This window comes from Trachypithecus francoisi, unplaced genomic scaffold (genome assembly GCF_009764315.1).
Source record: "Trachypithecus francoisi isolate TF-2019V2 unplaced genomic scaffold, Tfra_2.0 Lachesis_group16, whole genome shotgun sequence".
Lineage (NCBI taxonomy): Eukaryota > Metazoa > Chordata > Mammalia > Primates > Cercopithecidae > Trachypithecus > Trachypithecus francoisi.
This window is the reverse complement of record NW_022681461.1, coordinates 1,821,739-1,842,714: the sequence shown is the minus strand read 5'-3', so window position 1 is coordinate 1,842,714 and position 20,976 is coordinate 1,821,739. Positions and strand designations below refer to the sequence as shown.

At 42.5% G+C, this 20,976-nt stretch overlaps 1 protein-coding gene across 13 annotated transcripts in view; it reads left to right on the top strand.

Annotated features, from left to right (window-relative positions):
* CDC14B (cell division cycle 14B) overlaps positions 1 to 20,976 on the top strand; it is a 146,015-nt gene that overhangs the window by 70,431 nt on the left and 54,608 nt on the right. For 12 of the 13 annotated variants that reach the window (XR_004443306.1, XM_033236662.1, XM_033236659.1 and 9 more), the window contains exons 5-7: positions 2,686 to 2,762; positions 12,881 to 12,947; positions 15,638 to 15,700. Coding sequence is in view for 12 of the 13 variants with exons in the window: in XM_033236662.1 (XP_033092553.1) it covers positions 2,686 to 2,762; positions 12,881 to 12,947; positions 15,638 to 15,700 (207 nt within the window). In the remaining variant the exon portion in view is untranslated. The remainder of the gene's footprint in view (positions 1 to 2,685; positions 2,763 to 12,880; positions 12,948 to 15,637; positions 15,701 to 20,976) is intronic. The other variant, XM_033236657.1, reaches the window with a different exon arrangement.

Genomic DNA, 20,976 nt, shown 5'->3' with positions numbered 1-20,976 from the left:
GGGTTTTTTTCCCCCACAGGAAAAAATTTTACATTGTTCTTGCAGTTCTTTGAATCAAACTAGTGTTCTAAGGCTAAACCACAGTGCTTAATGTATTAGAGACTATTTTTATTTCGAAAGTTAGGAGAAAGTAATACCATTGCAGTTTTACTAATTAAAGAACCCAAAGAACAGCAATCGCAAGTAGGAAAAATTATCTTAAATTGGTGCTTAAGGAAAAATTTGTAGAATTTGAGAGAAGGCCTTAGAAATTTAGAGAAATTCCTAAAAGGGTCTCTAGATTTCATTTTAATACACAAATGAATCAAACCCTATTCTCATTCTTACTGGCTTCAAGGTGTTTTTTTATTTGGTTTTGTTTTTTGGTTTTAGGATTTTGTTTTTTTGTTTTTGTTTTTGTTTTTTGAGATGGACTCTTACTCTGTCGCTCAGGCTGGAGTGCAGTGGCTCGATCTTGGCTCACTGCAGCCCCCGCCTCCTGGGTTCAAGCGATTCTCCTACCTCAGCCTCCTGAGTAGCTGGGGTTACAGGCGCCTGCCACTGTGCCCGGGTAATATTTTGTATTTTTAGTAGAGATGGGATTTCACTTTGTTAGCCAGGATGGTCTCCATCTCCTGACCTCGTGATCTGCCCACGATGGCCTCCCGAAGTCCTGGGATTACAGGCGTGAGCCACCGCACCTGGCCAGTTTTAAGTTTGTTTTTTTTTTTTTAATATGCTAGGAAGTCTTAAAATAGAATGGAGAAAATGAAAGACTTTACTAATGTTATCTGGTAAGTGTTAGAAGAGGCATAGATGCATTGGAGACTGGAAGGGAATAAGGGAATTTGGAAAAAACAAGCTGGATTTTTAAAATGTATTACTTTTCATGACTTACAAGCTGATGCTTAGAAGATCTGTGTGTAGGCCGGGCATGGTGGCTCATGTCTATAATCCCAGTACTTTGGGAGGCCGAGGCGGGCGGATCACCTGAGGTCAGGAGTTTGAGACCAGCCTGGCAAACATGGTGAAACCCCATCTGTACTAAAAATACAAAAAACTGGCCAGGCGTGGTAGTGCACGCCTATTGTTCCAGCTACTTGGGAGGCTGAGGCAGGAGAATTGCTTGAACCTGGGAGGCGGAGGTTGCAGTGAGCTGAGATCGCGTCTTTGTACTCCAGCCTAGGCAACAAGAGTGAAACTCCATCTCAAAAAAAAAAAAAAAAGAAAGAAACAGAAACAGGCTAGTCATTGGGAAAATTTTCCGTTTATGAGTCTTGAGTCAAAAAATTGGTGAAATGCCCTTTGGAAGCTGAGTCACTGCTTATGACTAGTTTTAGGATATGTCTGTTTCTGAGTTTCTAAGATCCTTGCTGGATCTTTGAGTTTTGAAAAATTTCTCTTAGTCCAGTGATACTTTCACATTGGTATCAACTTTGATGAAATATTTAAAATGTTCCTAACTATTGTAAGTAGATGTGGGTTAAGCTAAGTAAATCAGTGAATCCAATTGGTGTGTAATGAAATCGTAAGGCATGGGTCCCAACCTCAGAATGCTTCCCATTTGGTTGTGGAGACGGGTCACATGTATCATGTTAAATAATGGAGATAAAAAAGTTTGCAATTAACCTTTTTTTTAGTGATTTCTTTTTTTTTGTTAGTGAAATTTAAAATCTATTTCCCCAAGGTAATCTTTGGAGTTCAACCTAATTTTGGTGATAATGTAAGGGCCAGATTTGATGTTGTGTCTCCTCCCCACCACGACCCCCGCAAACCCCAACCTTCCATACATTAGTTGAAAGGGCCCTGCAGGAAGATTCTGAAGTCCCAGGCAAATGTAATAGGGGGCTGGGAGAGGACTTATTTAGAGAGATGGTGGTAAAAGTCTCAAACTCCACATTTCTAGAACAAACAGGTTACTTGTAAGGAGCAGTCAGAGATACTCAGACCAGTAAAATACTTCTGTAACACTAGAAGTGAGAAGACATGGGAACATTATCTAGAAACTATCGAGAGGAAATGACTGCAGACCAAAAATCCTACGCGTAGTAGTCAAATAATAAAGGTCAAGGGGAAAAAAGGAATGTTTGGAAATGCAAGGAACACCAACTATAGACCTCAGATGCTGAAGAATATACTTGAGGTGTTCTCCCAGATTAAAGTCAAAGCATAGCACAGTTCTAAGGACAGAAGAAGTCAGTGAGCGTCAAAAGCAAGTGCAGTTGGATAATCAACTTGTTCCGTATTGCAAGCCCTTACACCTCCATGGGCAGAGTTAATCACGTCTGTGTTCTGCTTTTGTGTCTCTTTCCTCCTCACCCCATTCTAACCCTGCCCCCATCTCCTACATGCTGCTGAGCTGCCATTTCAGTGGACTTGCAGGAAGGAGGGGAGGTAAAAGCATGGGATCAGTCTAACATCTTGATTTGGAAAATCTGTTTTTAAAATACCGTGCGTCTTACCACGAAAGGTTGCTGTGAAGAGTTGTTGGTCAGGGCTCATGCTGCAAACAACAGAAACCAGCAATGGAGGATTTAAACAAAAAAGAAATCTGTGGACAGGATTCTGGGTGATTCCTGGGCTCCTGGAGAAAGCTGGAGAACCTGGCTCAGTTGGTTGGAAATTGGACAAAATTGATTTCGCAGTGACAGCACTGTACCTTCGCTTAGAAATAAATTGCCTTTTTCTTCTTTTTTCCAAACATAGGTTATATATTTGGGGAGAACTCCAGAAGAAGCATATAGAATATTAATCTTTGGAGAGACATCCTATATTCCTTTCAGGTAAATATAAGAATGATGTGGTAGATTCAGGTAATCAGATCCTTGCCAGAAATATCTTGATAGTTGTTTCTGAAAAAAGAAGATCTGGGAAATAGTCATTTTAGGGTGAGCACAAATAACACCACACATCTGGGTTTTTTCACAGTGACAATGCTCACCTTTTGTCATGGGGGCTATCTTGTGCATCGTAGGATGTTGAGTGGCGTCCATGGCTTCTGCCCACTAGATGCTGGTAAAATCCCCACACCCACTCTAATTGTCAAAACTCAGAATGTCTGCAGACATTGCCATATATCCCTGTAAGTGGCCTTGGGGGATGGAGAGCAAAATCTCCCTACTTTGAGAACCACTGCCGTTGATGAAAACTAAGCTTTGGCTGGGCACAGTGGCTCATGCCTGTAATCCCAGCAAATTGGGATGCCAAGGTGGAATGATTGCCTGAGCCCAGGAGTTCCAGACCAACCTCAGCAACAAAGACAGGCCCCATCTCTACAAAAAAAAAAAAAATTAGCCAGGCATGGTTGCGCGTGCCTGTGGTCCCAGCTACTTGGGAGGCTGAGGCTGGAGGATTGTTTGAGCCCAGGAGTTCGAGGGTGCGGTGAGTGAGCTATGGTCACACCACAGCACTCAAGCCTGGGCAATAGAGTGATAACTTGTCTCAAAAACAAAAACAAAACCAAAAACCCAAAACCTAGGCTTCGTACTCAGGTGAGAATCCTGGGCTGTGGTACTCAAAACTCCCACTGAGGAGTGTGGTTCCTGAGAAGTGAAGACATGTTCCCAGTAATCAGTAGTTACTTTCTGGGTCCAAAATGAACCCCTTTTTTCTGGGCACACAGTCAGTAGAGACAGCCGGTAAGGTTGCTAATGCAGTACCACTTCCAGAAAAACCAGTCAAGTCACTGTGTCCCAGAGGTGGTACATAGTGATGTCTACAGGAATGGATGACATCCTCATCTCAAGCTTAGCATGCGATTGTGTTGAAGATATTTCGAGAGGACTGGTGCTTAAATCAAATTAAGTTCTAAAAATTTTTCTGCTTGTTTATCAAAATACTTGACATAGCTCTATAATGTAAATACTTGTATGGTAGGTACTTAATGGGTAATAAATGTGTGAAATAATTTTACTCATTGAAGACTTTGATATTTTCAAAACTGCTTGTTCTTCCATTCACAAATTAGTTCACTGCTTGTACAGTGAACTAATAACTATTGCTTATTAGTTCATTGTTCAAACTAATTAGTTCATTAATTTATCGTATTAGGATTGTTGCATATACCACAAATGCCTGATTTTGAATGTGTGGCCCTGACTTTAAAAAAGGAAGTTTGTGAATCTGACTTCATTTTAGATGAGCTTTGGCATAGGTACTTGTAATTATTGGCAGAATCTCCTTTTCAAATAACTTTATAGGCCCGCCTGTGGACTTACTCCATGAAATAACAATTGCTCAGGGCAGTCCGAAGACTTCAGTAATACACTGCATGAAAGATTGTGAAGATCGGTGATTTAGCAAATTAGAATTGGCTTGAACCCAGTATCATCCCTTTCTGCTAGGTCATGGCTCATCTTAAGTATTCTTTTATTTGAGGTAGGTAGGAAGGGAAGAGGGGAGATAAAGATTATTTTCTAAGCTGGAAAATTCTTCTCAACCTATAACATAACAGCAACCACATTCTTCCTTTAAAAGAAATGCTTGGCCGGGCGCGGTGGCTCAAGCCTGTAATCCCAGCACTTTGGGAGGCCGAGACGGGCGGATCACAAGGTCAGGAGATCGAGACCATCCTGGCTAACACGGTGAAACCCCGTCTCTACTAAAAATACAAAAGTCCCAGCTGCTCGGGAGGCTGAGGCAGGAGAATGGCATGAACCCAGGAGGCGGAGCTTGCAGTGAGCTGAGATCCGGCCACTGCACTCCAGCCCGGGTGACAGAGCGAGACTCCGTCTCAAAAAAAAAAATAAAAAAAAAAAAGAAATGCTTGTATTTTTGGTCTTGAGTCACAGGCACCTTGGTCATCTCCTGATGTGGTGACATTTGCTCTATAGAACTCTTCTTTATAACGATAATCCTTTGCGATGCCACTCTTACATTTACAGCACAAGATCCTGAGATAGGAACATGCTCCCACATTTCACACAGTGTGGCACTGTTGATGTGAAAAAAGACGTTTTGAGTTAATCTAAATACAGGTACCAAAAACAGAATAAGCATTGCTTACTGCCTTGCTGTGTTTCAAATTATTGAAGTTTGGCACTGAGAAATGAAGTTAGTTCCTTGTGGTCCCAGGAGCATCAGTCAGTAATTCTCCAAAAGGCAAGACTCAACTAGAAACCATTCAGGTTTGTGAAATTTGAATCTCTTCGATCATAGACACTAGGTATTTGATTTATCTAAACAGTGTTTTGTTTTGTTTTTTTTTTTTCTTTTTTTTTTGAGTTGGAGTCTTGCTTTGTCACCAAGCTGGAGTGCAGTGGTGTGATCTGGGCTCACTGCAACCTCCGCCTCTCAGGTTCAAGCGATTCTCCTGCCTCAGCCTCCCCAGTAGCTGGGACTACAGGTGCCTGCCACCACGCCTGGCTAATTTTTGTATTTTTAGTAGAGAAAAGAGTTTCACCATGTTGGCCAGCACGGTCTTGATTTCTTGACCTCGTGATCCGCCCGCCTCAGCCTCCCAAAGGGTTGGGATTATAGTCGTGAGCCACCGCGCCCGACCTAAACGCTGTTTCCTTAAGTGTGGCCTGTGAACTGGTGCTGGTCTGTGATGAGAGAAATACAGAAGCTGTGAGTAAGATTTTAGAAGCATTTATAGTTATTGAATAGAGCAATTTTATGTCTGTAGAATCAAACAGTAGAAGAAACTTGGACTTGTATTTTGGTTTTTTTTTTTCCCTTTCATTTTTCTAGTAATTTATTCACAAAAATAAGATTACTGCGTTACTGGGTATGTAATACCACAGTACTGTTGCATTTCATATTTATTTTACAAAAGTGTCTAACCTTAATTAAACTTCACTTTGTACACATGGCGTCAAAAAAAAAAAAAAGTGTCAACCTATGATTGACTTAAAGTTTTTAAATTTAGTGCTTCCTCACATATAGTGTTCTATAGAACTTATCAATTAGAAAGTAGTCCAATCAGAATTAATAAAGCCTGATAATATTTTGATAGAAATGACATTATATTCTTTGTATCTTGCCACTTCAAGTACATAGAATAAATGTAACCAACAAAGTATTGCTAATAAGACATTGTGCAAGAATGGCAATCATTTATAGTAAATAAGTTATTTTATGTTACGTAGCAATGTTTTATTTAATTAGATTTAATTCAGGCCGGCGCGGTGGCTCAAGCCTGTAATCCCAGCACTTTGGGAGGCCGAGACGGGCGGATCACGAGGTCAGGAGATCGAGACCATCCTGGCTAACATGGTGAAACCCCGTCTCTACTAAAAAAAAATACAAAAAACTAGCCGGGCGACATGGCGGGCGCCTGTAGTCCCAGCTGCTTGGGAGGCTGAGGCAGGAGAATGGCGTAAACCCAGGAGGCGGAGCTTGCAGTGAGCTGAGACCCGGCCACTGCACTCCAGCCTGGGCGGCAGAGCAAGACTCCGTCTCAAAAAAAAAAAAAAAAAAAAAAGATTTAATTCAACTTAGATCGAATTCTCTTTTTTTTTATTTTCTTTTTCTGAGACGAAATCTTGCTCTGTCGCACAGGCTGGAGTGCAGTGGCACAATGTCAGCTCACTGCAACCTCTGCCTCCCAGGTTCAAGCAATTCTCACGCCTCAGCCTCTAGAGCAGGCGCCACCACGCCCGGCGAATTTTTGTATTTTTGGTAGAGATGGGGTTTCACTATGTTGCCCAGGCTAGTCTCAAACCCTTGGCCTCAAGTGATCCGCCCACCTTGGCCTCCCAAAGTGGCTGGGAATACAGGGGTGAGCCACAGAGTTTTAAAGTGCATGTGTGTGTGTGTGTGTGTGCGTGCGCAAGTGCGTGTGTTTATATGATTTCTTACTGAGTTATAGTAAATATTTCTCTGTGTCTGGTCTGCATGATTAAGTAGTATAAAATATAGTTTACTTTTTTTTAAATGTCATAGGATCGGCCGGGCGCGGTGGCTCAAGCCTGTAATCCCAGCACTTTGGGAGGCCGAGATGGGCGGATCACGAGGTCAGGAGATCGAGACCATCCTGGCTAACATGGTGAAACCCCGTCTCTACTAAAAATACAAAAAAACTAGCTGGGCGAGGTGGCAGGCGCCTGTAGTCCCAGCTACTCGGGAGGCTGAGGCAGGAGAATGGCATAAACCCGGGAGGCAGAGCTTGCAGTGAGCTGAGATCTGGCCACTGCACTCCAGTCCGGGCGACAGAGCGAGACTCCGCCTCAAAAAAAAAAATAAAAATAAATAAATAAATAAATAAATAAATGTCATAGGATCATTGTTATGAACAGTGTGTGTTTCTGTTCTCTGGTATTATCTCTTTGCTTCTTAGTTGTTTTTGTGTGGGGGGGCTTGCCTCTGCTTCCTGTTTTCTTGAGAGATAGCATTGTATATTTGTTAATAGCTTGACTTGACATCAGATGGGAGTTTTGCTGTCAGCTCTGCTACTGATATCTCTGTGGTCTGTTACAGATTTGAGCCTTGGTCTCCTAGTCTTTAAACAGAAACAGTAATAAAATCTCCCTGAGGGGGTTGTGAGGATGAAGTGACATCCTGCATATAAAACACATGGTATAGGCTGGGTATGGCGGCTCATGCCTATAATTCCAGCACTTTGGAACGCTGAGGCGGGAGGATGGCTTGAGGCCGGGAGTTGGAAGACCAGACTGGGCAGCATAGCAAGACCATTTCTCTTTGGGGGGAAAAAAATTAGCTGGGCATGGTAACATATTTCTGTAGTCATAGCTACTTGGGAGACTAAGGCAGGAGGATCCCTCAAGCCTAGGAGGCTTCAGTGGGCTTTGATTATGCCACTGCACTCAGCCTGCACAACAGAACAAGACTGTGTCTTTCTTTTTTTGGTTTTGTTTTTTGAGACAGACTCTCCCTCTGTCACCCCAGGCTGGAGTGCATTGGTGTGGTCTTGGCTCACTGCAGCCTCCTCCTCCCAGGTTCAAGCGATTCTCCTGCCTCAGCCTCCTGAGTAGCTGGGATTACCGGTACCCGCCACCATGCCTGGCTAATTTTCTGTAGTTTTAGTAGAGACGGGGTTTCACCGTGTTAGCCGGGATGGTCTCCATCTCCTGACCTCGTGATCCTCTTGCCTCAGCCTCCCAAAGTGCTGGGATTACAGGCTTGAGCTACCACGCCCGGCCATTTACCTACATTTTAAAAAAATCACTATCTTGGCCGGGTGCAGCGTTTCACACCTGTAATTCCAGCACTTTGGGAGGCTGAGACAGGCGGATCACCTGAGGTCAGGAGTTCGAGACCAGCCTGGCCAATGTGGTGAAACCCTATCTCTACTAAAAATACAAAAATTAGCAGGGCATGGTGACGCACACCTGTAATCAAATCCCAGCTACTCGGGAGGCTGAGGCACAAGAATCACTTGAACCTGGGATGCGGATATTGCAGTGAGCTGAGATTGCGTCATTGCACTCCAGCCTGGGCGACAAGAGCGGAACTCCGTCCCAAAAGAAAAAAGTTATCTGTCTCCTGAAAGATTCCCTCCTACCCCTTTCCAGTCAGTCATCACCCCCAGCTAATCATTGCTCTGACTTCTATCACTAAAAGTTTTGCTTGCTTTTGAACTTCAGATAACTGGTATGCATTTTGGGGAGCTGGCAACTGGATTTCACATATGTAATGTCTATGAGATCTACCTGTGTTGTGGCAGGTATCAGTAGTTCATCCTTTTTTTTGCTTTTGTAGCATTCCAGTCTATGAATATACCACCATTTATTTGCCTGTTGTCCTTTTGATGGATATTTGGGTCATTTGCAGTTTTTGGCTGTGGTGAATACGAGCTGCTATGAAAGTTGCCATTCTTTAAAACTAGTATTTGACATTGTTGTGCAGTTTCCAAGCAGTGCCCCTTTATTGGTTCTTACGTGTTTTCCAAATTTGTTAAATGATTTTGGTGACGAGGATCCCTCCCCACTCCCCAAGGCTTATAAACCGAGCCTCAGAGTTGCTGTTCTGCCTATTGGAAGAAGACTGAATGCTCGGTGGGAGGAAGATGTGATGTGGGTGTGTCTAAAATTGGAGGTGCTAATGAAATAAACTTGAGTGAACAAAGATTCTTGTCGTATATTCAGATTCTATGATGTATGAGGCAGGACTTCAGCCGGGCCCAGATGAAAGCTTGTGAAATCATCTCAGATTGGAGCGGGGCTGTGCCCCACAGTAGGTTCTCAAAAAAAAAAAAAGAAAAGAAAAGAAAAGAGAAAGCATTGAAGAAGTTTGTCAAAATGTCACAGAGACTGAATCAACATGCCTTTAACTTGATTGGAAAATAATTATCAGTAGGTTAAGAAGATAATCAGGCCGGGCGCGGTGGCTCAAGCCTGTAATCCCAGCCCTTTGGGAGGCCAAGGTGGGTGAGTCATAGGAGATTGAGACCATCCTGGCTAACATGGTGAAACCCCATCTCTACTAAAAATACAATAGAATTAGCTGGGTGTGGTGGCGGGTGCCTGTAATCCCAGTTACTCGGGAGGCTGAGGCGGGAGAATGGCATGAACCCGGGAGACGGAGCCTGCAGTGAGCCAAGATCACGCCACTGCACTCACTCCTGAGGGAGACTGTGTCTCAAAAAATAAAAGAAGATAATCGTAGTCCTTCACAGAGGAGACATGGTTAAAATCATTGGTATCCAGCTTGAGGGTTTACTCCATTTCCGTTGATAATTTTGATTTGATTTAGGCTAAACTACTTCATTTTCCTGCCTTAGTTTTTCTACCTAAATGGGTTCTTTATTCCATGAACACCCTATTTCTACAAAACCAGGATTTGTATTGATTTGTAGGTCGGTGGTTCATAAACTTGAACACAATCACAGACATCTAGAGGACCTGTTAAGACACAAGTTACCTGGCCCTGATTCAGTAGATGTGGGGTGGCCCTGAGAATTTGCATTTCTGCTGGGTGGGGTGGTCCTGGTGCTGCTGGCCTGGGGACCACCGCTGCAAGTCCTTTTGGTTTTTTTTCTTTCTGAATATTGCCAATAAGGTGTTGGGAAAATCATGGTCTTTTAGGTTAGATAAAGACCTTTTCTAGGATGTAGAGGAGAAGGTTTTCAATTCAGAACCTTACAGAACAAAAATGGTGTGTTCTAAGACCTTGTGTCGGCTGAACGCAGTGGCTCACACCTGAAATCCCAGCACTTTGGGAGGCTGAAACAGGCAGATTGCTTGGGCTCAGGAGTTCGAGACCAGCCTGGGCAACATGGTGAAACCCCAACTTTACCAAAAAACATAAAAATGTAGCCAGGCATGGTGGTGTGCACCTGTGGTCCCAGCTACTCCAGAGGCTGAGGTGGGAGGATTACTTTCGCCCAGGAGGTCAAGGCTGCAGTGAGCCATGCTTGCACCACTGCACTCCAGCCTGGGCAACAGAGCAAGACCCTGTCTCAAAAAAAGAAAACAAAACAAGACCCTGCATTCCGTCCTCGTGAAGGTTCGCATAGCTTAGTAATTCTAAGCAGCTCAGTCAGTAACATTGAAGATGATTTTAGCTGAAAAGGATGCCTTTTCTTTCCCTCATTGCTGTAGTCTTGGCCCTTAAGGTTTGAGCAAGAATTAAAAGTTTAAAATGTGTAACTTACAGTTTTTAACAAAAACTCTAATATTTTTTTTTTTTGAGATAGGAGTCTTGCTTTGTCACCAGGCTGGAGTGCAGTGGCGCGATCTTGGCTCACTGCAACCTCCGCCTCCCGGGTTCAAGTGATTCTCCTGCCTTAGCTTCCCAAGTAGCTGGGACTACAGGTGCGTGCCACCACACCCAGCTAATTTTTATATTTTTAGTAGAGACAGGGTTTCACCATGTTGGCCAGGATGATCTCAATCTCTTGACCTCATGATCCACCTGCCTCGGCCTCCCAAAGTGCTGGGATTACAGGCGTGAGCCACCGCATCCGGCCTCAAAAACACTAATCTTAAGTGTACAGCAGTAAGATTTTACATATATGTATGTAACTGCCTCACAGTAAGAAATATTACAGTGTGAAGACCCAAATAAGGTGGGGAATTAGTGAGAGCTCCACCAGCAACCCTGTTTCCCCAGAAGCAAATGAGTACCGTTCAGATAGGCACAGTTTTTCTGTGTGCCTAGCTTAATCATGATTAAATTAATTTTTTTGTTGCCTAATTCCAGAAAATTTCATCTTGTAATGGCTCAAGGTAGCCAAAAAGGAGAAGCAGGTAGGGATCAGGGGTGCCTTATTTCTTTGGGTAAACCTTACTTGATATTAAGAGATTCATATACTAAGATTACTGCTATGTGTTGATGCAGTGTTTGGGTGGATGGAGTTGTCTGTAAAGTAATATAAGCACTTTCCCAAAACTAGTGATCCTGTGGAAGGTAGTTGACTTGTTAGTTCCTGTGGTTTTATTGGTATTACTACTGTCCTTTAAGAATCAGGAAGAAGGCAGGGCATAGCAGTTTACACCTGTCATCTCAACACTTCGGGAGGCCAAAAAGGTGAGAGGACTGCTTAAGACTAGGAGTTGTTTGTTTTTTTGTTTTTTTCTTTTAGATGGAGTCTTGCTCTGTTGCCCAGGCTGGAGTGCAATGGCGCAAGCTCTGCTCAATGCAGGCTCCACCTCCGGGTTCACGCCATTCTCCTGCCTCAGCCTCCCAAGTAGCTGCGACTACAGGTGCCCACCACCACGCCCAGCTAATTTTGTGTATTTTTAGTAGAGACGGGGTTTCACCATGTTAGCCAGGATAATTTCGATCTCCTGACCTCATGATCCACCCGCCTCGGCCTCCCAAAGTGCTGGGATTACAGGCGTGAACCATCGCGCCTGGCCAGTTTTTTTTGTTTGTTTTTGAGATAGAGTCTCACTCTGTCACCCAGGCGGGAGTACAGTGGTATGATCTCGGCTCACTGCAGCCTCCATCTACTGAATTCAAGCAGTTCTCTACCTTAGCCTCCTGAGTAGCTGGGATTACAGGCCCGCCACCATGCCTGGCTAAGTTTTGTATTTTTAGTAGAGACGGGGTTTCACCATCTTGGCCAGGCTGGTCTTGAACTCCTGACTTCGTGATCCACCTGCCTTGGCCTCTCAAAGTGCTGGGATTACAGGCGTCAGTCACCACACCCGGTATAGGCCAGAAGTTTAAGACCAGCCTGGGTATCATAATGAGACTCCGTCTCTACCTTTAAAAAAAAAAAAGGAAAAAGTTAACTAGATGCGATGGTACATGCCTGTGGTCCTTGCTACTGGGGAGGCTGAGGTGGGAGGATCGCTTAAACCCAGGAGTTTGAGGCTGCAGTAAGCTATGATTATATCACTGTACCCCAACCTGGGCAACAGGGCAAGATGTTATCTCTATTAAAAAAGTTAAAAAACCCGGAAGTTATCTAGTTACATGGGTAAAAGTCTTTAGCATAATGATAGGAACAAAATGCTTATGACATTCTACCTAGTATTTTAAATATGACCTTGATTTCTCAATATTTCTGTCATACTTGGTTGGAGACACACACACACAGATGCGCACATATACTTAGACACACATACACACATATGTTTATTACAGGATCAAAAAGCAGTCTTTCCCAATAAGATTTTCATATGGTATTTTCCAGCTTAAAGAAAAAATTCAAATGCTTTGCCCTTTTAGGGGGAGAGAGAGGTATTGATTTGTTGAATTCAAGAAGGTAGCTCAGCTGTTAAAGCCAAAAATAATCCAGAGAGAACATTTGAAATTTAGGAAGTGGTCATTATTGATCCAGACCCATAAAACAGTACCTATTGGAATAGGTAGAAACTGCAGTGAAATTTGTAATTGATTTATCTTTTATTTAAAAAGTCAAAAGGTGAGGTTTTTTTCTTGATAATGATTCTGAGTATATGTTTGATTTTAAATTCTAGTCACCTTTGTCTTAGGTAAGTGTAATTGCAGAAAATTAACTGATCTATATTTTATTACTTTTGGGTTTCAGAGACGCTGCCTATGGAAGTTGCAATTTCTACATTACACTTCTTGACTGTTTCCATGCAGTAAAGAAGGTAAGTGACATGTAGGGTGCACCCAGTTTGTGTTGAGGAACTAACATGTGGTCCAAGAAGACTAGGCCTTCTTCCCAAGATCTTTTTGTTAACGTTTCTTCCAAGATGTGTATGGTGACAGAGGTGCACTCACTTCCCAACTAATGTCAGAATGAGACCAAACCAGGAAACGGCTTATTCTGAATTTCTGAGTGCTTCTGTGTATGAGCTGGGGGAAAAGTCACTTAAGAAACAGGGAAAATAAGAGTTACACAACTAGGTTCTAGATCCAGAATTGGTTTTGAGTATATTGTGATCTAAAAGAACAAAAGTAAGGATGACTGGTCTACTGGTAAGTTCTCTTTGGTTTGTATATTCTATATACCTGATCCCCGCCAATACCATTACCACAGATGTCACCCAGTCACTGTCAAACACTTCCTTTTTGTTTCCCCAGACGTTCAATTTCTAGTTCAACAGAATTTGAATGCCTCATTTAGTTTGTGATACGGTTTTCTATGAAACTAAGTGGATCACGGCTGCTTTGTCAACCATTTCCAAGTGATTTCTTGGGGTTATGACCAGGGCTGCTGTGTTGATTCCAGGGGACATGCCCATCACGTTCTACGTGAACAGGGTCCCCTGGGGTTACACAGTGCAGCAAGTCCTGGTATTACTGTCAGGACAGCACAAGAAACTAGAATGGTAAATCAGTAGCCCATAGATCAAATAAGCCTTTGACAGCATCTCAAGTTTTCTGTAACTTGTGCTTTTAGAGCCAAAAGGAACCCAGGTTTACTTTCTTGTATAATGAAACATGGTGCCTTGCTGGGAATTGTGACCGACATGTCTTAAAACAAGGGGACTAATCAGCATACAAATTCAGAAACGAATTAGTGTACTTTTTTTCCTATATCAATCAGTGAGGTATGGGAACGTAATTTGTTTGGATTTGAGTCCAGTGACTGTGGGGTATGGAGCTGATTGGGGTAGTTGCCATGGGCTCTGAGGCAGCTCCATGGGCCCTCAGTGTGGGCAGGTACGGGGCACTAGTGGAAATCTGGAGACCAAAGGGCAACGGGTAAATGGTACCTTCTAGTTGCAGTTGCAGCCCCTGCCAGGTGGGCTCATGCAGGTAGGTACACTCACCTTTAAAAAGAGAAAAGCAAAGCTTTGAGAGCTTTAGAAATGATCTATTATTATAACACCATATCGCGGCTTCTATTGTTATGTTTTGGCTTTTTTTTTTTAATTGGGTATTGCACCCAAAGTCAATTAGCTGGTATGATAGGTCAAAGATTGCCCTTTTCCTACCATATTTTGGGTTTTTTTAATTACATTTTTATTTTTTCTGTGATGCTTGGCTAATTTTTGTATTTTTTTGTGGAGACGAGGTATCACTATGTGGCCTAGGCTGGTCTCGAACTCCTGAGCTCAAGTGATCCACTCACCTTGGCCTCCCAAAGTGCTGGGATTATAGGTGTGCACCGCTGCACCCAACCACTATATTTAGTTTTATTTAAGGGTCACTGGCTTCTGATTTTCAGTGTAAACATTTTTTATTTGTGACTGACTGTGAATATTGCATATATGAAGAAACATGCATCAGGGTAATTATGTTTTCAGTGTGATCCACTTCCAATAAGATCACCTCGTGAAATTCAAAGGAAAATAGGAATTCCTTGTAAACTACTTTTTTTATTGTTTCATTCTATTAGGAATAGCTGTAGTCCAAAATCATGAAATATATTGAAGTCAAGGAAATAAATTTTGTGATTGACTTAGTCTTGGGATTAGTGTTAAAATAACTATATAAAATGAAGACCTTTTTAGTTGGTATTCTAGCCTTCTTATTTTACGTTTGTGTTTCAGTAGTTTACGTTTTGAAAACTGGGTATACAAAAGCCCCCTCTTTGAACCAAGAATACCTTGTGGATCAAGAGTTCTTGCTTCCCTCCTGTTTGGCTCAGTGATCAGCAAGCTGGAAGGACATTTCTCAGAGGCCGCCAGCTCTGTTTGTCTTTGTCTCAGAAAATAGACACTCTGCTTATTTTGGTTATTAGCACATTCTGCGTGCTGTCACACAGAGGGAGGCTGTAGGATAGGACAGAAAATGTTTTGTTTTATTCCTATGGAAAGAATAACTTTTTTCCTCAAAATTTTTTATTTTAGTGTTGATGTCAAAGCTGTGTTTAGTTTAGGGAACATTAATTAAAGACTGTTCAGAAGAATTTGAAAGTGAAGATATGGATGAAGTATGAGGGCTTTGTTTAGGATAAACTAGCCCATAGATTCTCTGCTCTTTCTTACCGATGTAGAGACCATTGGGTTGTGTATTATATTTGAATCCTAAACTTCTGAATTTTCAACCAGAGGTGGTGATCTGGTAAGAGAAGAGGATTACTTTCAGGGCATGATTACTTAACAATGCATGGATAGGATGATTGGCGAATGAAAGTAAAAAAAGCACATCTCACAAACAAAACCCAAACAAAACACAACAAACTCATTATATGTAGTTATAACTAATTTCCATATAAAAGAAGCATTTAGAAGGTGCCTCCCACTTCCTTTGAAAGCTGTTCAATGGAAAGTAATCTGATTATGACAATACTTTTAGGGGCCCCCTGATATTTAGTATTCTGAAATTGGATAGGAAACTGTTTTCTTACTTGCATCCTTGTTCTTAAAAGCTTTCTTTTGGATTTTAGGCAATGCAGTATGGCTTCCTTAATTTCAACTCATTTAACCTTGATGAATATGAACACTATGAAGTAAGTCTTCAAGGATCATGTTTTCAACTCTTTCCCGCCTCCCCCCACTCCCAGCTTTATTGAGGGGAATAAATGACAAATAAAACTTACATATACTTAAGATGTACAAAGTAATGTTTTGATATATGTATACACCATGAAATGATTAATCAAGCTAATTAGCATATTCATCACCTCACATAATTTAGTCTTTTGGTGTGTGGGATGAGGATACCTGAGATATACTGTAGCAGATTTCAAGCATACAGTACACACATTAGATCTCCAGAATTTACTCATCCTCTTATGGTTTGTAGTCTGACCAAAATTTCTCTGCCTGTTTTTAATTTTTCTTTTTTAAAATTGAAAAAAGACAGAGAGAGAGAGAGAGAGAGAGAGAGACCAAGTCTCACTCTGTTACCTAGGCCGAAGTACAGTGGTGTGCATGGCTCACTGCATGGCTCCCTGCAGCCTTGAACTTGTGGGCTTAAATGATCCTCTTTCTTCAGCCTCCCAAGTAGCTGGAATCACAGGTATGTACCACCATGCCTGGCTAATTTTTTTATTTTTATTTTTGTAGAGATGGGGTTTCACTTTGTTGCCCATACTAGACTCGAACTCCTGGCTTCATGCACTTCTCCCACCTTGGCCTCCCAAAGTGCTAGGATTACAGACGTGTACCACTGTGCACGACCCTGTTTTTAGCTTTCTTAATCACCCGTTTCACTTACAGAAGCAATATTCTTGTTTTGTTTTAGATGTGTATAGAGTGAAAAAAAGTCAACTCTTCATCTTCTTATCCCTATTTCCCCAGTCCCAATTCTCAGTGGGAATTTCTGCATTTGATGCACAATTCCAGAGTGAATGAATGTGCCGCTGTATGTTCTTTATACTGTTTAGTTTAAATGTATTTTAGTATTGATGACTGTCGCACAGTGATTGAGATGCTTTTAAAACCCTTAGCGTAGAATATGATGAGATGAATAGTCATACACCGAATTATCTCTGGAAAATATCTTTTTTTTGCCATAACCTTCTTTTTGTCAGGATACTTCTGGTTGCAAGTTACAGAAAGTAAACACAAATAGCTTAAATTAAAAAGGAAAAATTTGCCAGGCGCAGTGGCTCATGCCTGTAATCCTAGCATTTTGGGAGGCCTAGGTCGGCGGATTGCCTGAGCTCAGGAGTTCGAGACCAGCCTAGGCAACATGGTGAAACCCCATCTCTGAAATACAAAAAGTTAGCCAGGCGTGGTGGTGCGTACCTGTGGTCCCAGCTACTCAGGAGGCTGAGGCAAGAGAATCCCTTGAACCCTGGAGGCAGAGGTTGCCGTGAGCGGAGATCACCTCACTGCACTCTAGCCTGGGTGACAGAGCAAGATTCTGTCTCAAAAAAAAGGGAAAAATTTACTGGATTACATAATTAAAAGTCCAGGAACAGGTTTGGCTTCTAGCATACCCCTTCAGGTGCTCAGACACTTAATCAGAAATTGGACTTGAAGCTAGTTTTATTCTCAGACCAGCCTTCTCCAGTAGTGGTACAAATGGCCACCAGCACCTTTGATCTGCCAGTTTGGCAAAATGATCAGAAAAGTATAATCTTAGCTCCATCAGAAGGCCCACGAATGCCTCTCACTGTCCTGACTTACAGCATGTGCCCATCTCTGCACCAGCCTGTGTTCTTTGGCAGGGCAGGGCTAAGGAATACTCTGGCCAGCCTTAGTTCTCTGGCCATCCCAGGAGCCTGGGGCACAGGGTCAGTGCCATCAAACCAGCCGGACCAAAAAAAAATTTATTTTCTAACAGTTTTATTTTATTTTATTTTTATTTTTTTTTAATTTTATTTTATTTTATTTTATTTTATTTTCCTTCCTTCCTTCCTTCCTTCCTTCCTTCCTTCCTTCCTTCCTTCCTTCCTTCCTTCCCTCCCTCCCTCCCTCCTCCCTCCCTCCTTCCCTCCTTCCTTCCTTTCTTCCCTCCTTCCTTCCTTCCGTCCGTCCTTCCTTCCTTCCTTCCTTCCTTCCTTCCTTCCTTCCTTCCTTCCTTCCTTCCTTCCGAGTCTCGCTCTGTCGCGCTCACTGCAAGCTCCGCCTTTTGGGTTCACGCCATTCTCCTGCCTCAGCCTCCCGAGTAGCTGGGACTATAGGCGCCCACCACCTTGCCCGGCTAGTTTTTTGTATTTTTTAGTAGAGACGAGGTTTCACTGTGTTGGCCAGGATGGTCTTGATCTCCTGACCTTGTGATCCGCCCGTCTTGGCCTCCCAAAGTGCTGGGATTACAGGCTTGAGCCACCGCGCCCGGCCCTTTCTTTCTTTCTGTTTTAGAGGCAGGGTCTCACTCTGCTGCCCAGGCTAGAGTGCAGTGGTGCGATCTTGGCTCACTGCAGTCTCAACCTCCTGGGTTCAAGTGATCTTCCCACCTCAGCCTCCCAGTAGCGGGGACTACAGGCACATGCCACCATGCCCAGCTAATTTTTAAATTTTTTGTAGAGATGGGATTTTGCCACGTTTCCCAGGCTGGTCACAAACTCCTGTGCTCAAGGGATCTACTTCCCTCGGTCTCCCAAAGTGCTGGGATTACAAATGTGAGCCACTGCACCCAACCACACAAAATTTTTTAAAAAGATAGGACAGGGCCAGGGAGAGATGAGCCAGGCAAAACCACAGGTGTGTTCTATGTTTTTTAACATATATATATATTTTTAAAAGAATAAGTAATTTGATTCTACAGCTTCATCCTCCAAATAGGGAATGAGTAAGATACTGTGTTCAAGGCTTTTTCAGCCCAGAGTAATTGTAGCCTCCTGTCTTCTTAGCCTGCTGTAGTTACCTTGAGCAGACTTGCTCCCCAGCAATGGGGAGGAGCAATGGGGGCGTGATTTCTCAAACAGCAGCACTTCATGTAGCAGCATCTTGAATCCTCAGAGAACTCTTTTTCACAATGTCCAAAGGAAATATTATTTCAAACTCTTTCGTATAACTGAACTATTTTTTTTTTTTTTTTTTTGGAGACGGAGTCTCACTCTGTTGCCCAGGCTGGAGTGCAGTGGCCGGATCTCAGCTCACTGCAAGCTCCGCCTCCCGGGTTCACGCCATTCTCCTGCCTCAGCCTCCCGAGTAGCTGGGACTACAGGCGCCCACTACCTCGCCCAGCTAGATTTTTGTATTTTTTAGTAGAGACGGGGTTTCACCGTGTTAGCCAGGATGGTCTCAATCTCCTGACCTCGCGATCCGCCCGTCTCGGCCTCCCAAAGTGCTGGGATTACAGGCTTGAGCCACCGCGCCCGGCCAACTGAACTATTTTTTCAATTTCAGGTACTAATGACACTCAGTTGTTACTGTGATGTACCAAAGATGTAAGAATACATTGTAGGATTCTTTAGGGCCAACCCTGTCTTGACTTCTCTGACAGCAGTCCATTTCTAAAGTACAATGGATGTTTAACTAGCACCTTAAACCTACAGAATATAGCTAAATTATTAACACCTTTTTTGTGGCTGTCCTTTAAACATTTGAAGCAAGTTACTTTGTCTAGGTAAGCAAAACTGCTAAAAACACTAGTTGGTATTTGTTCCTTTTGTAGTGATGCCTTTGTATGCTGTTAATGAATAATATAGGCACTAAGTAACTCTCCTGTCACCACTGTAGAGATTGGAGGCTTTGGACTGGGGGGTAGCAGGGGCACACCACAGATGTCTTCACCTCCATGAAGCTGTGTGGTAACACAGGGAACTGTTTAGGTTCCCATACACCAGTTTTGTTCAGTTTATTATAGTGTATTTAGAAATTGGCGATAGTGTCTTTCATTGATTCTACAATGCCCATTTTTTCCTGTTTCAGCTCCTCCGAATTCAGGATGTATCTTAATTAACGGCATCAGCAATTCAGTGAAATCTAGTTGTTGCCAACAACTGATCACGAATTTCTTATTTAAAAGTCCGGATTTCTGATTTCACTTTAAAATTGGAATATCTGGCAACAACTGGCCTCATTCCTGCTTTGACCTTTTCTTCTTCTTCTTCTTCTTTTTTTTTTTTTCAAGAGATAGGGTCTCACTATGTTGCCCAGGCTGGACTCAAATTCCTGGGCTTACGTGATCCTTCTGCCTCAGCCTCCTAAGTAGCTAGGACTACAGGTGCACGCCACTGCACCCAGCTGCTTAGACCTTTGTATTATGGAACATGGGCTGACTGATTCCCCATGTTGATCATTAAGACCAGTAAGCTGGTGTGGGATTACCTGCCTGGTCCCTGAAGAGGTTCAAGAAACTCTGTTACTTACTCATTTTTAGGTACATATAGAAACACCCTAATTGCAAAGCTAATTTATCTGTTGTTTTTAATCACGAGTTGTCTCCTTCTCCACTATAAAGTATCTTCTACTTCCTGCTTAAGTATCTCTTATCCATTTCATTAAGAGAGAAGTTTCTATTATTGTTCAATTTGAACTGTATCTATGTTATAATAGTAATGGTAACTCAATCCAAAGGACCTAATAACAGGAAGTAACGTGTCTTATATATCAGTTTATATTTGTTTTTTTCTAGGGACATACTGTGATCTCGGTATAGTTGTAATTTTGAGTTTCCTGGTGGGTTTAGTGAATTTATTTATTATTTTTATTTTTTTTATTTTTTGAAATGGAGTTTTGCTCTTGTTGCCCAGGCTGGAGTGCAGTGGCACCATCTCGGCTCACCACAACTTCTGCCTCCTGGGTTCAAGCGATTCTCCTGCCTCAGCCTCCCAAGTAGCTGGGATTACAGGCATGCACCACCATGCCCAGCTAATATTGTAGTTTTAGTAGAGACAGGATTTCTCCAGTTGGTCGGGCTGATCACGAACAAATGAACTTTTTAAATTGGTTGCCTTATTAAATAGCTAGGAAAATAGTGGAGAGACAGTCTCTGTAAGTAGGTAAGTAAGTAAATATTGGGAAGCCAGAAACCTAAGTCGTTTTTCAAAAATCCTTTGTTTGTGGAGTCAGGATTACTCATGTTGGAAACCAGTTAGTCATTCAGGAAAACAGCGAAGTTCCCAGATTCCTTATACTGGAAAAGTTTGCTTGCTTTCTTATTAATTAGCAGCAATGAAATGAGAATTGATTCAGATAAAATAGCCAAACAGTTAGTATATTTGTATGGCAGCAGTCAGCTCTGTATTCCAAGGGCTGATACCCTAGCAATGAAACACTGTTCAAAGAAGGTGATTAGGACCAGGATACATGTCCATTCCCTGGATACACTTAAAGCAGGGCAAATCGAGATTCGTGTCTCCTGGCGATGTGGAAACAGCTTTTCCGC